The following is a 16,269-nucleotide window of genomic DNA, read 5'->3' on the forward strand; positions in this document are numbered from 1 at the left end:
ACGCTTCTATGGAAATCAGTAATTGAAATGGTCGAAACTCTTGAAACTGCACAAATTACAAACATCTTCTGCATGCGTGATGTTAAATACGGCAGAGTATTGGTCATTGAACTATAATAAAAGCTAAACGCTATAATCAAGTGGAAGTGCTGTCTCTCTCGCACTGGTACAGTCTTTCAAAAAGTTTATACACCTGCTTTTACTTCAATCACTTATATCACATTTTTGTCTAGACTGTCCCACGCATGCGGAATAGCTAGTAGAAAAAATAGCACTTCACCTCCGAGCGACACCTTCGGCTGAAACCCGACCATCGCAGTTCAGTGGAAGCTGCCGGTCAGTTGGGATAAATCAGTGACGTCTGCTGTGTACTCTACTACACACAGTAGAGATCATTGGGAGAAATACGGCTGATTTGGTACTGTCGTCAATTTCGCCCACGATTTCTATTCATCTATGGACCGCACCGCTAGGGAACTCAATAATTGAGGTGTGAATCTGACAAGTTAGTATTTTTATAATTTTTAATTTATTTACATTCTTTCACTCCGAAAACGGGTATAACAGTACAGAAGATTGTTGAATTTAATAAATATTTATCAAAAAGGGAGTAATTTTTTCTAAGTTATTACCTATTGTACATTCATACTTGCAAACCGATAAATATTATTGCTGATCCTTTATAAAGTCTAATTGCATGGTTTCTTAATAAACTGCACCTGCTAAATTCATTCAGAATCGTAACTTTCATCTAGAGTATTTAAATAACTATATAAATAAATATATAAATATTAACTATATTAAATATACAAATGTACAATAATGTTGAGGGAACAAAAATGATCCCAGGTATTTTACATGACAATTTAACTCACTCGTTTAGAAGTAAATATTTTACAATAATATATATGGGTATAAGGTACATAAATCTATATTTCTTCACTGATTCTTCCCTGCGGATTGTACTACCCTTAATTATATATTGGTCAATTTTAGAAGTTTATGCGATCAAATTTATATTTGCAAGAAGTTCTGCTTGCAAGCATGGGTATAGAAAGTGACTCAGAACTATCGCCCCATAGAATACCAATATTCCTCATGAAAATTTGAGACTAAAATATTTTTTATTTCCGACAGAAAATTTGTCATTCGCGAATTATAGCTGTTTGAAATTAACCAAATCTGGTAGCATCTGATGGTTTAGATCAGAGCTGGTGGATCGCACTTAATCCTCGTGCACTCGGCAGTTGTCCTGAGCCATCAGATGTTGCTCTGTAATTAGTCAATTTCAAATGGCTGTAATTTGCAGACGACAAATTTTTTGATTCAAAGTAAAACATGGTTCAGTCGCAAATTTTGCACGAGGACTATATTGGTAGCTTATGGGGTGATAGTCCTAAGTTATCCTATATACTTCGGAACTAAATCATTGCGGTTTCCGTTTCTTTGAATAAAGTTCTAAAGGTTGAATTTCTCCATGTGTTATTGAGTCTAAAATCCAAACTTCTTTTAGACCTCCACGGCCTACAATTATCTTAGCTTCTTCCGGTTTCCTGGTAATTCGACCACTTGCCATGCAAACCAGTTCTTCTAAAATTGAAGCTGGAGTAGACGTCTTATTTTTAATATGTATCAACCCGCATGTGAGAAATATTTCCGACACATATGCTGTTCGAAATAGTTGCTTTTCCTTGCGGTTCTCCTGCAAAAACGAATATATATGCAAACTGCAAACAGGAAACTTTTGGGTATGAACTTATTTGATTCTCTGAAACTCACTTGTACGGCTTTAGAAAAATTGACGATCTCGTATTTTTCTGCATTCACCCATTCCTTAGCCTCGCGTACCTTTGAGATCCACTCATAACTCACTAGCCAACAACCTCTGAGTAGTCCACGCAGCAAGTTTACAGTACGTGTGCCATTGCTAATAACATGTGTAGTATGGCGGGTCACAATTTTTTGTAGTTTGGCTGAACCCAGAGTTGTAATGGTATTTTTTACCAATAATTTTTGCCTACAAAGCATCATGTAAAAATAAGGTTGATCCAAAGCCGACCTTACAATGATGGTTTATGTTCAAAACACCAGAGCCATGAAAAATTGTTACGAAAAAGCTAGAAAAAAAAAAAAAAGCAATAAAATACTTACTCTATCGATAATCCAGTCGCTACTATTATTATTTTTGGTCTTTGCTTGCTACTTGTGTTTTGAGTAAGCTGGTTTTTTGGTTGAAAATCGTCTAGAGATGTCCTTCCTATGGCTGTGCTGATACTGTCGCAGCTTTCATTGATAGTATGAGAATTTTCATCCATTCGTTTCCATAGATCAATATCTGCCATCTTATTAATCACGATTTTTTTTGCCTTTAGTTTTCTGATCCTTTTTCCTTTCTCTGGTATTGGCTCAATTTCTTCAGTATCGTTGTCAGATGAAGCTATCGGTTTCTTACTAAGACCCTTAGTTTTAGGGATTTTTTTAGCCGTTTTATTACGTATTTTGACCCGTCTTTTACAAACCAACGGAATTTCTGGCAGTGTTTGAGTTGACACTGGCGACAAGTCTACCATTTCAGATATATTTAATCTCAATAATTTCTTTTTTCCTTTCACAACTGCTTTTTTGGACAAGTCACGAATTGCATTGGGTTGGTTAACTTTTGGGTGAAGGCTACTATGGTTTCCATTCTCCAATGATCTGTAACAGTAACATAAAATTACGTAAATGATTTACTTCATTATCCCAGTTGCTAAAAAAAATAACGTGTCATGGATTCCAAATCTAAATTGAATGTTACAAAATAGAATTTACATGAAAGTAACTTACAAAGTATCCGACGACCTGCTGTCATTCATAGCATCTGAATTCAACAGGTCTGTTTGCATATTACGAATTGGTTTTCTGCTCCAAGTTGTATTTTCCTTATCGTTTGTCGGAGGAGTATTTGTCGCTCTGGTTATTTTACTTAGTTTTACAGGAGTAGCATGGTTTTGGTCATTGCAATATTTATCATTTTGTGGTATTCTTTTATACAAAGATGGGTTGTATGGAAGATTAATTTCTCTTGGAGATTCCAAATTGATAACAGTCTCTTCGTTAGCTATTTGTTGATAATTATAGTCATTTGACAAATTGTCATGTTCAATTAACGCAGTAGTAATTATTAAAGAACTTGTAGGATCACTGTCCTGCGAAGATGGCGAGGTAGCATTAGTGCCATTTCTTTGATCATGAATCACAGATTGATTTTTACTGATGTTTATGGGGTCATAAAGGCTTGAATTTGGCACTGAGCTGAACCTAGAATCTAGCGATGTATTGACATTCAGTGAGGTGCGTATTGTATTAATACTGACATCTTGTTCTTCAGAGTCTAAAATTACTGTGGTATCTACTCTCTTTTCTATACATGTTAATGGATCTGTATCTGGAATGAAAAACGAGGAACTGTCACTTTTGTTTGTATCACGATGTGAGTTTGGTGTGATATCAGATTTCGGTTGCTCGGAATTCAAAATTGATTGTCCTTGGACAGTGGTGATGTCCATTGAAGTCTCCATAACTATGGTCGCAGAAGAGGACAAAATTTCACCCTGAAAGTTCAAAATAAAACTTATGATACTTTCGTTTGAATTAAATCAAATTTTCTTCGTCAAATTATAATTTTTGTTCAATTCGTGAATACAAAGTATTTTTTGATTAAGTGCAGAAAATAAATCTGTTGCCAGACCTTTCCACAAGACATGGGTCTTACTTGAAGGGGAAAGCGAACTGGTTCCAGAGCATTGGAGTGCCTGGCATTTTCCGAAGGCGAGAACATTTCTTGCATATTATTAGAATCGAGCCCCATTCCATGTCTACCTGTTACAGGTGTGCTTGTTAGCCTGACGAAGGAAGGTCTGATTCCATATATCTTTGCTTTATGTGACAATCTGCTACTTTCATTAGTAATTTTACTTTCAACATTTTCACCAGCAGCTCCTTCCGTGGACTCATTATTATGGTTGTGACTTTCATTTATAAACCGTAGCTTGGAGCTGGATCTCTTCAACGTGTGGTTTCTGGTAAGCGATCTTCTTGGGGTAGCTTCGATCCTCGGTGGGCTGTTCGCAACGATAGTTTTATTCACATTGTCTAAATTCACTCTATTATCGTTAGGCGATAAACTTGGGTCTGAAACGTAGCTTAAGTTCACATTCAGTGAAGTACGCCGATTGTTGTAGGTTTTTTGAATACTCGGAATTCTTAACCTTCTCTGAGTTTTTCGCCTTGGACTCATAACGGTGATGGTTAACACACAATTTCATAGAAATAGACTTTCATCATGAAAAAATCTTAAGTAAATATTGACCTCGAAAGTAACATCATTTGATATTTGTTTTTGTTATTATCTATCGTCTTTATTTACGTCCTGAGGTCAGCGAACCCCCTTTTTTTTTGACACCTCCCGCGTTAGGTTAGATTTTTACGGGCAGCAGTATTTTACTGCCTAGCTCTTGGCCACAGTAGTTTTGGCCAATAGGAATGCTGACAAAGCAGAAAAGCGCTACCTGGCGTGCTTGAGTCATAGACCTGAGTGCAAATCTGAGAGCACATATCGTGGAGGAAGCCTAGCGGCGGATAAAGAGTCCCCGACGAGTATTTCTCTCTTTCTACGGCAACCAGTCGCGAGCGTGCGAGACAGAGAAGGGTACTCTGCTTACTATTCCGCTCTCTGTGCCGCTTTCCACTTACACGAAAGGGTATACCAGGCTTCCTCCATAGTATATGCTCCAAGGTGCAAAAATGCTCGTGAAAATCTAGACCACGAAGTCCTTATTCTTTCTTTTGAATTTATCTTACTCAAAATAATTTTACCCATTTTGTTAAAAAAGCTCCTTTGAGGTACTTGGATAAAAGATTTGTTGAAAATTTTCAAACTACGAACTTCTAAGGGATTACAATTAACCTAAAAATTGATTGACCAGTGTTGTTAAAAAAATGTGAAGAAAATTAATTGATGAAAAACGAAAAAAAGAGATAGCTGAATATGTTTGGAAATAAAAAAAATAATTTACCGCCGAGGCCTCATCCCCCATCACCTGAACAGGTATTGGAAGATATTCTAAATGCAAATAAAGATGATGTGGTTTTCAGATTCAATAACAGGGGTACGTAGATTTAAGTATCAATAATAATAATTTACTTGTTTCCTAATTATATCTTCTCATGTCTAATCTAATATTTCATTTATTTAAAGTCGATGTAATTCAGTAAAGAAATTCAAGAACATTTATATCTTTAACCTTTGTGTTATTTATAGAGGAATCTGGGGATGAGAACTTGCATTATCCGATGAATACATATGATGCGGAATCCGTGTATACAAGGCTGAAAATATATTTAAATGTTAAAAAAACTTTGAAGAAGTTAAGTGACACACTATCGATAGAAAATGAGTCGTTGCAAAGTGCCAATGTAGAGATGAAAACGATGGCTGAGGGTATAAGGAAACAAGCACAAGATGCCCTTGTTAAACAGTAATAATGATATTTGTTTATAACGTGTAATCACAATATGCATAATTATAATCAACAAATATAATTTTCAATATCCAGCTCAAAAGTAATATACTTGTAAATTGTTTTATGTACTATAAATCCTAATTTATTCTAATTCAATGTAATGATAAACATATTTCATTTTAAAGTACATATGATGATATGTTTAACTCGATGTTGTTTACTTATTTTAAATACACTTACTCGGGGATACGAGAACACTAAACGCATTCTAAATTTAGTTAGGGTGAAAACTTCTGCACTATAATATATGAAAAAATCCACTAAAATTGGACAGTTATTTTATATGGGAATCTCCTAATAGTCCCTTTATAAATTATGATTCGGAATTAATTTCACAGATAAAAAAATTAGACATCAAATTCAAAGTACGGAAATTCAAACACAAAACTTTTCGCTTTTAAACATACTTTTTCCTTAATTTCACCACTATTAAGTTTGTTAAAAAAAGCCCGTCTAGCCCCTTTAACTTAAATTATATGGACGTTCAACATCGAGATACTCATATAGGTATTAAGAAACAGTAAATATAGTCTTGAGATTCTAAATTGTAATATTCATTTGAGATATTTCATATACAATGTGCGTAATGTGCAGTTTTGCAACGTAATTTTAAAACTGCTATTAAAGTCTACCTAAAAAAAAGAAATTAAAAGTTTTGCCTACAGATTTTGGGTGTCTACAAGTAGTAGTATATAAAAAATCAAAATATTCCTGCAGCACACAACAAGACTACATATTTGTCCTGTGTAAATATTTTATCAAATTCACATAAATGTTTCCAAGTCATCGTTCATAGCTACAAATTTGCCATACCATGAAATTTAGAAAGGTTTAGTCACCCTGTGTAAAAGGCACAGTTTTACTTTAAAAATATTTTATGCTACATCACTAATTTCATCTGCGATAATTACATTCTTCAAAGGCACATTATTTCAAACTAACAAATGACTGCTCCTGTGAATTTATTGAGAATTAGGAGAATAAAAATGAAAAATAATTGGTAGACTGTAAAGATCCTTACTGAACAATGTGCTAAAATCATTATCAATTAGCATCTCTACCTGCAAAGATTACATTTTCAACGCATATTACCATGTTAATTCCAGTCACACAGTAGAACAAGTTTACACTGAAAACTTCTAATTCCTCATTTGTAATAATGTCTTTTAAATTAATCGGTGCTGGTTTTCTCTTTTCTTAGAAAGTAACAATGTAAATTTAGGAAAACTATTGAAGCTCAAAACTATGATACAGTATGCGTAAGTGTCTGCTTACTTATTTTAGTTGACCCGCAAAAAAGAGAGAAAAATGTCAGAATACATTACGATTATTCAACTTTGAGTATCGTACAACGAGGTAATCAAAGTGTAATTGAATCTGCATCTTGTTGTCAAGTTGTGCGGAAGACAAGGTGCTTAACAAATTTAAAGCCTCTTTTGAAAAGTACCATTCATGAATCTTGAAACTTACGTGGAAAACTTGGAAACACGGATAAAAGTTTGATTCCACAGATTAATGCTTGTACAGATTAGTTATTCATGGAATATGAAAATACCGCTTGAGAGCACATTTGTTAGCAAAATTAGGACGGAGATCGTGATTAGTACATTTCAAAAATGGGTCCTTTGATCAAGAAATATTTATACAGTAGTTGCAATATTATATATCTTTATACGTTTGAGGTATGTTGAGATTCAAATCCGAAGGCCTTACACATTGGAGAATTATAAAGCAATAAATCTGAACTTGAGAATGCGAGCATAATTTTTAGCGAAATAATAAATAGGCACTTTTCAGTCAGACCGTATATATCGATACATTAACGACCCATCACAAATTATTTATTTTTACCCTAACTTTGTATCAAAGGCACGATATTGTTCCAAGAGAATATTATTCATGTTTTACTTGAACTCAGGTGCCTTTACGAAGTTGTCATACTGTATAATAATTCTATGATAAATAATGAATCGATTCATCAGAACGTGAAATAAGTTTGCAAAATAAGTTGTCAAGCACTCGATATTCATTAGTTGAATTTTACAAGAAATTGAGTTCAGTGAAAAAATAAGTTGCACGTATTTTGTGCCTCAAGTTTTAATTGTAAGACAATTATTGCTAGTGGTAGTTTAAGTCTGGTATTGTGTTGACTCTAACAGCAGGATCACTAAGATAAGCGCACCAAGTGAAACCAGGTGGATATCCTGTAAAATTGGAAGAATGAGTTATATTACACCATTAAACAAATTGATTTGATACAGTCTAGGGTGCAATAACATACAGTAAATTGGTAGAAACATATCCAGATGCCCTGTGTAGTGTTTGTGTCTGGCCAAAGGTGCAAACCTATTAGTGAGATGAATTAGAGAGGCTCATTGCAAGCGCCTTCTTATTGTATTTAAAGTTAATGTTAAGATGTCAGTAGTTATATGATTCTGTTAGTGGAAAGATAAGTCAAATTAACTTCGTGAAAACTTATTCTAGTCATTTGCGATATCACCAAAGCCGATTTACATTACAATTAATTGCTTAATATATGTGTATTATATTCCCATTTATAATACTTACAAGGTAGTAATTGTGAACAAGTTGTATGCAGTTAATGTGTATGAGGATCCGATAAAACTGCCACCTGTAATGTTTTTTGTCCAGCTGCGTGAAATTGTTATGTTGTTATTAGTCACAACTTTCTAACGGTAGCCCAACCAATTGTTAAAAAATGTGCAGATTTCCTCTAAAAACTGAAGTTTTTTTTCAATTATTATCGTTTGTTCAGTGTAATTCCGGTTGATCAGCAGTTTAAAAAATAGTAAGCAGTGCAAGTCAATTAAAATGCCCGCTATGAACACAGATCTTTTACCTGTGTCCGATATCCCCTGTCTTACTGTACTAATTGCTTGTCTGGTAATAAACATTCACTCCTTTCCGCTGTCTACTTTCCATTAATAACTTGTGCATACAATCGTTTTGAACTGTGCCCTTGCCTAAGAATAGATAGTAAAAGCAGACAAATGATAATTGCATAAACAGAAAAATATAGAAATGAACAGAAATTTGATAATGAAATAAGTAGGTTGAAAATGATGTCGATGTACACAAGGAAAGAAATGAGAAAAAAACGGAAATAAAATTGTATAATAAGTATTTAATACAGGTCATAACAAGGATGCATAATATGTGTACATAAAAATATATAATTTGTTATTTTAATAATTATATATATCAAATGCTTTGCATTTGTTTTTTTTACCTTAGAATTTATAAATTCAATATAATCCGAGTGATTCGTGTAACAAAGTCCTATGGGACTATAATCTAAGCGTGTTAATCATACTTCATTGGAAATGCTAAAATTAGCTAACCAAATTCAATAGGGACGGAAAATTGAAGTGCAATATGTTCACCATATGTATACGAAAAAAATACAATAGTGCTGCAGAATAACCGTGTTTACAAAAAAATAAGAAAGTTGAAGAATTCGTAAACTGTAGATAACTTTTACTCTTCGTGATTAATGATTAGATGTTACTGAAATGCATAAATTGCAAAGAATATTTGTTAATTTTCCAGAGAAAAATAGTATAGTATGTATCAAGGGACAGAAGTTGATGATTGCGACAAGTGTGAAGTTTTCACCTGAGCAAAGTGAGGGCAACAACCACACGAGTTGCAATCGCCAATTTTTGGCTCGAGTCGCACAGAATAGTTTTCATAATAAGTAAATGAAAAGTGGTAGGGCTTTACTTGGCAGTATTGCGGGTACGAATGGCCAATTTTTTCTCCATAGGGACGAAAGTGAAGCAGTTGTGGATTGCGCTTGGGCGAACCTATCTTTACAACACTAAGAGGAAATTGGCCACTTTCTTCCTGCTAAACTGCTATGCAAAGCCCCACTTTTCATGCATGTGTGACAAAAAACATATATCAAGTTGTACAGTAAAAATGATCGATACAAATTTAATAATTCCCAAGAATACTTTGCAACAATCAATCAAGGTAATGAACTTCAAATTCTTAATGTATAAATATTATAATAATTATTGTCTATAAAAGACAGATGAATTGAAATTTGCTTCTTTACTGCCATTTGATCAGCTTGTAGTATAGTACGATTATATTTCACATCATACTCATTGCAAAGATGAGTTGAATGTGTTAAAACTTAAATTATACACATTGCTTTCCTTTCATAAGTAAATAAGTAAATCCGAATACTGCTATAATACATACAATATCGTCTATTCGATTTTCTAGCACCAATATTTATGAAGTATTGTGAACATGAGATTTTTGTCCATGAATACATAGATCAATTAGATCGCAAAGTCAGTCTTTTAAAATACAATAGATCTACCACCAAAAAGCATGTTTAAAATAGCTGCTATATATACATATTTTGATTGAGCAATACTTGGAATTCATTAGTTCTTTCAGTATTGCTGTAATAGTACAGTTCACTCTTTCAACAGTGCCAGTGTTGGGTGTGTAAGAGAATTTCTTTCAGAGGAAAGCAATAGCGTGCACATCTAGTGTACGACACTATGGAAAGAGCCATAGAATTTAGCCCCAGGTGGGAGAAGCAGCACTATTGGTAAAGCGCAGTGTATCGAGTTACCAAAAAATTAAAAAAACCACAAATAAAATATCTTGGTCACTAATAAGAATCATTTATCAAATTGCTCAAACAAGACAATTAATTATATACCATTTAAACTAGTATAATCCACATAGAATAGAGAACGGCATTATGCAACAATGAAGCAATTTGATTCACTTTTCATGAATTTTTAAATCTCACCATTACCAAAAAATTTACTACATATTTTTATGTGAACTAGAATATGTTTTTGAAATTTTTAACGTTAGCCTTTGATTTGCCTCATTATTGCAATATTTCATTGAAGTATGTTATCTGTCAAACCCCAACCAAAGTACGATGGATTATTTACAACGTGACTAAATAGCAGTGAGTACAGTTTTGATCGCTGTAATGTGTGAAAATAAAAAATGAATGAAGTAACAATAAAAATATGCAACATATAATGCTAGTTTGTGATAAATATACCAAAGTGTTTTCTAGTGCAAAGTATATATTCACTATTGAGTAATCCTTGAATATTTGAAAAATTTATAGCCATAATGAAATATTAAATAGGAACTGTTCAGATTCAATCATTTCAAAAAAAAATTCCTTCATCCCATTAGGTACCAGTATTTTATATGGCTATGTATCATAGTGCAAGGTTTCATGTTACATTTAATGAGTAAATGTGGGTCAGAAAGATAACCATTACGTCACATAGCTAATAGAAACATCTTATAATGCCAGAAATAACGTTTTTAGATGAAGTGTTTTCTTATCATTCTTTAAATCTGTTTACAATTATTGTTTGATTTAGTTATAAAGTTAATATTGATCAACCGTCCAACAAAACTAGGACATTTTCAACACGCACCTGTGTTTTAGCATGCAATTTGTAAAAATAAAGGTACGTTTGGAATTTCCACAGATCATATAGTGCCTCTATCATTTGAAGCCATAATTTGGAATAGAAAAGAATTGACGCATGGTCAACTTGCCTTTGGGTTTATATTTGAGGTGATCTTCTATATACTGGCAGGGGCAGCGGGCGGAGACGCAATGTCGTGGTGCGACTGATGTCCCCACAACAGTTCTATTTCGCTCCTGGGAATCTATAACCAGGTCAAGTCTGCGCCTTGCAAAGTGTCGCGCCCATCTGGACGCATATCTCAGCAGCAGCAACTCCGCCCGCTCCTACCAACACAGACCAGCACCGTTCAATACCTGCTATTTACGTTTAGGTAATAAATGTTAATAACTGTAAGTTTGTGCATAGCTGAATTTTTAGAAAATAGGTGATACAAACATACATGATTAGTTTCGTGGTTAAGAATTTAGTCAAAACACCCAATCAACATACAAAATGGCCATGCAGCTTTCCAGTATTGGTAAAATGCGTTTTTCTATGTTTTCACTGTCATCAAAACTGCAGAATCTGTTAGTTAATCGTGACTTATTACAAGCTCCAAAGAAAAAAAAAGTCAGATTGAGTAAATGAATAAGCAGTCAGCAGTTGTTGAAAAAATAAAGCACTAATAATAATTATTCAGCATTATACGATTATATCTATATAATGTGTACAGTACATCAACATTATTGGCAATAATGCTAAATTTAGAATACGAAACACGCGTCGTCAACAAATTTTGATCCTCAGGTAGAGAAAATCAATTAATTTATACAATGTATTCAAGAAGATTCTTAAAATGCCAAACAAATTTTCGTTTAAGGAGTTGTATAAACTTCAAGAATAGGAATGTAGCATGTAATGCATGCAATTCAAATAAACAATTTGTAACACTAAACGGTTGAGAAATGTATAATTTAGTTAAAGACTGATGCATATATTACAAACTCATAACATTTTTTACTGTATACTACAAAGCTGTTTCGCGTATGGATTTATTTGAAAAAATGTGTGGCTGCCTACGTTTTTACAAAATTCATCATTGACATTGAAAACATGAAAATATAATTATAATGGTATAACCGAATAATACTACATGTAATAATACCACTTCACATATAGATGCTTGAAATTCAATGACGTTATGCATTTTACACTGGTACAAATATTGACTAACATTGCCAGATATTTTCTCACAGAAGATGAAAAAAATGTTAAACGTAATTAAAAATTGAGACAACTTGACGTGATTATTTCAATATATGCTCGTTGAGTAATGAGATATGTGATACATATGATAATAATACAGCTGTATCCTGGCTATTATCAAACAATTAATTTTTTTATGTAATGTAAAGAATAAAATATGATGAAAGTCGGAAATAGATCTATGAAATTAAATTAGTATGACGTAATATTTATACATTTTGAAAATCCAACAGTATTGGAATGTATTTTTTTTATTCAAGCTGCAAATCCAAGTGTTAACAAGTACTCTCTTGCTGCCACGTCTTACTTAGAGTGAGAATAATCTACACAGTATTGCATATCTCATTCCGATCCATTTCAACCTGGGATCCACTCAACATTTTTACCATAATCTGTGGCCTCGTATGTAAATCTTCTTTCCTCCGGTGTTGTGAGTTCTATAACTTGTTTCTTAAATAGCATTGAACGATTCCAAGTTTATATAAAAGGCAGATCTTCGAGATGGACAATCCGTTCCAGTCAACTTATAATACAGACCACAATAAAGGTAAACATATTTTGGCACGTCATATCACAAAAATCTGATAAACTGTTATCAATTAAACCATTTCAGCATATAAATTTTGAGGTAGAAGCTAACATTTGAAAGACTTCAGAACGGAAAATAAATCAATTGAACAATTACTAATTCCGTTTGATTAAAATTACAAAAACAATCTGTCCATGAGAACAGCAATGTTCACATCGAGCTCTAGAGGAAGAACTATAACGCATCAAGTATATTTTGATCAATTGCTAAATCCCCCTATCCCTCAGAAATCCACTCCATACGGGGCAGAAATCTCTACCCTGAATACGAGGCTTATTTCTTAACCATTCCTCAATATATTGACAAGGACATAAAGAAGATGCGGAATGACGCGGACATGAAGGGTTACCCCCCTCCTCGTCAACTGTCCAATCCAAACGTCGTCGCAAGTAGTCCTTAGCCCATCGTTGTACGTACCGACAAAGTACTAGTTCACCCTTTCCCTAATACATCATTTTAAGTAAAATAACTGGGATGTAAATAATATGGTACGTGTGATAGTGTATTGATAAAATGTACATTATAATACTACAAAGTGGGTCAGAGGTTAGGAAGAACTGTAATATAGTTTTAATTGGATACAAAACGAATAGTGTCATAAACGACATCTTACCAAATTGTTTTTAAATTCGTCTTAGAGCTATTATTTAGAAAAGTATGGTATATTTTCTACAGCCAAATAATATGTGATGTGGCATAATTTTTCTAAATATTTCAACAATTTTTGTTTTGTATTTTATTTCAGCTTTATTTGAAGTATAACACAGTTGCTTTCCTGTTTTTTTGACTCACTTCATAAAATGTTACAATTGAAATAAAATATATGGCAATAGTACAAATCCCACAGTTCTAGATGAGAAAGTCTTTACAACACTTTTAACAAGAATTGGAACCCATAAAACTTAATATAATTTGTTTGGATTTCAGTAGATTAAAAAATTTGACTTTGAAAACATACGTTTATTTTTTTATGTTTGACTATCAAAGATATCACCTGTTTTATTGTTATTTCGGATTAATGCTCAATGCTAGTATTTGTGGAAGGGATTTTAAGCCGAATTTAATTTACTATTATAAATTGTCAAACAACGAATATCAGTCAACATACTGTTTGAAACATCGCAGAAATTATTGAATTTATACTGACCTGCTTACGCGATACTCTTGTAGTTGTACTACCCTGTATAACAATATCGCTGTCATCAATATCCATTCTTTGTTGCAGGTCCTGTCTACGTTTTGATTCAGCTGCCTCATCGCCTCCTATGACTCTTCCTTCTCGCTCCTCCCTCTCAATTACTTCTTGCAATTTTTTCTGTAAAAGTAGTAAAATACGCTAGAATCAGCACTCAAAGGACTCGCTGACAAGTCCTGAATTGACACGGGAGTTTTTCTCAACGTGTTTTTCCGAAAAACTATGAATTCAAACTTTTATAAAAAATAAGATTTCCGTTTTTTGTCTTAAATCCAATCTCTCCTTATTTTATACTTGTTTTATATGTTCTTTTGTCTGGCAATGCTCTGTGAAATGGTTACAATAGCAATCATGTTTTTGTTTTCATACTTACAATGCAATCGGTGGTGTCAAAATAAATAAAACACAAGTTGACTTTATGGCATGATATTTTGCCACGGTCATCTAATCCCAGTAATATCTTGTGTCGCAATAAATGCCGGTTTACTTGAGCCATACATTTTTCTAGATTATGGTTCAACTTTATCTTAACAAACATGCACAAAAATATTGCAGCTGCATTCAAGACTAGCCACATAACACCAAGACCGAACAAGGTTAATCCTGTTACTCCTGAGAATAACAATCCCAGTAATACTACAAAGGCAGTGAATATCCATAAAACGAGAATACGTTTGTAGCATATGTTGTACATGTTGAATCGAACGTCGTTTACAAGTACTCCCATTATATACACGTAATCTTCTACTGTAAGCTGAAAAATGAAATATTCAATCAATAAGTTTTGAATAACGATTTTGTACTTCAATAATTGATAAGTAATGCATCGATGCCTATTACCCTAAGTACCTAATATGTTATAGTGATAAGTCCAACTTACCGTCAAACCCTGAGCCATTAATTCTTCGGGTACCAACTCTGGTCGAAATTTGGCGGGCGTAATCCAAGGCCATCTTGTGTTGACTGGTAAAAGTGTGACAATTGTGTCCCCATTGGCAAAGCCCTGCCTAATGTTACCAATTGGGGTGTTAACAACGTTATTAGTACTTGGTCTCCCATTCGAAGTATCTCGAAGGTCAATTGTTTTCAAAGAAGCACTTTTTGGATCCGACACTCTAACATCGGATGGTAAATTTAGGTCAGGTCCTTCTGAAGATATAGATCTATTCAGACCAGATCTATCTAAATTAATATGAACTGATTCAGTGGCTATTACTGCACCACTGTACTCATCGTTTGACTTCTTTTGTGCACTTTCAACCACTTCCTCAGAGTTTACTATTTTCTCAACATTTACAGCTACCGTGTCTGGTCTCATTACCACAGGATTATTTTCATTTGATTTTTCTACTTTCTCAGGTGGTTTTAAACGGGCTGGTGTTTCTGGTGGCGTTTCATCATCAAATTGGACCCAATTTTTAGTCTTATCTCGTATATCCCCAGACGAATTGGGTGACTTGGATATAGGCACATCGTCAGTTGTGTCTTGAGACATCGAGGAGCTCATTTTTTTCTGGATGAACAAGAGTAAGGTGTTAAATTGAGAATTGATTAACATTAACAATAAATCAAGTATATTATCACTTTGAAGTAATTGAAAACATAAGTGAAAATGATGAAAAAATAATTATATTTATCACTGCAAACATTTTGACCTTAATTTTTTTCATCTTTTTACCACATAATTACCGAGTTTAAAGATACGAGCGCACAAAAGAATTCGGAGAAATTATTTCGTAACTCCTCTTTACCAAAACTAAGCGTACGCAACACAAATCCTAATGACCTACGCGACGTTCGTATTGTTGTGAAAATTATACTGGTGGTGAGTGAAACGTTGTAAATCTTTTGACGTGTGGGTGTGACACGATACGTACGTTTATTATATTGCGTATGGAAACTTACAAGAATACCTGAGCAGATAACAAACAATTGCCGGGAAATTGGTATGATTGACAATTGTTTACCTATTTGACGCCGCAATAGCCGATCCCAAATTAGCGCGTTTAGTGGCAAAGTGTGAATAAAACATCGGACTGCATTCGCTTACCTGATACGCGACGTGAACCGTTCGACTCGAGTATCCTATACTATAGAGAGTCTAGAACCTGGCTAGGCCAGGTGACCCAGGTGAGGGTATACGCAAGGGGGGACACCGACGTCAGGATACGTCCCCTGCAAGCCCCCTGCTACCTGATACGCTGTTTGGTCGTATACACACGT

At 33.9% G+C, this 16,269-nt stretch overlaps 2 protein-coding genes and 1 long non-coding RNA gene across 6 annotated transcripts; 1 reads left to right on the plus strand and 2 right to left on the minus strand.

The window, feature by feature from the left end:
* Positions 1-543: 543 nt before the first annotated feature.
* MCPH1 (Microcephalin) lies at positions 544-4,297 on the minus strand. Its single transcript, XM_046611163.2, has 5 exons — positions 3,755-4,297; positions 2,827-3,593; positions 2,152-2,697; positions 1,780-2,017; positions 544-1,702 (listed from the first exon to the last, which is right to left on the minus strand). Exons 1-5 carry the CDS (start codon positions 4,277-4,279, stop codon positions 1,427-1,429), a joined length of 2,352 nt encoding a protein of 783 aa, XP_046467119.1. The 5' UTR covers positions 4,280-4,297; the 3' UTR covers positions 544-1,426.
* On the plus strand, positions 3,747-15,692 carry LOC124211775 (uncharacterized). Of its 2 annotated transcripts, none has more exons than XR_011176289.1 (3): positions 3,747-3,897; positions 3,979-5,150; positions 5,303-9,466. It is a non-coding gene; the product is annotated as an uncharacterized lncRNA (long non-coding RNA). The 2 variants fall into 2 exon arrangements; XR_006881514.2 differs by lacking the exon at positions 3,747-3,897 and adding an exon at positions 15,406-15,692 and having other exon boundaries at positions 4,403-5,150; positions 5,303-11,387.
* Positions 7,481-15,553, minus strand: LOC124211771 (transmembrane protein 268). Of its 3 annotated transcripts, XM_046611177.1 has the most exons (6): positions 14,927-15,553; positions 14,420-14,800; positions 13,999-14,166; positions 11,145-11,340; positions 8,133-8,216; positions 7,481-7,768 (listed from the first exon to the last, which is right to left on the minus strand). In XM_046611177.1, exons 1-5 carry the CDS (start codon positions 15,551-15,553, stop codon positions 8,164-8,166), a joined length of 1,425 nt encoding a protein of 474 aa, XP_046467133.1. In that variant the 3' UTR covers positions 7,481-7,768; positions 8,133-8,163. The 3 variants fall into 3 exon arrangements, with proteins under 3 accessions (XP_046467133.1, XP_046467131.1, XP_046467135.1); XM_046611175.1 differs by lacking the exon at positions 8,133-8,216; XM_046611179.2 differs by lacking the exons at positions 7,481-7,768; positions 8,133-8,216; positions 11,145-11,340 and adding an exon at positions 11,367-13,294.
* Positions 15,693-16,269: the final 577 nt, after the last annotated feature.

Source organism: Neodiprion pinetum, chromosome 2, assembly GCF_021155775.2.
Source record: "Neodiprion pinetum isolate iyNeoPine1 chromosome 2, iyNeoPine1.2, whole genome shotgun sequence".
Classification (NCBI taxonomy): domain Eukaryota; kingdom Metazoa; phylum Arthropoda; class Insecta; order Hymenoptera; family Diprionidae; genus Neodiprion; species Neodiprion pinetum.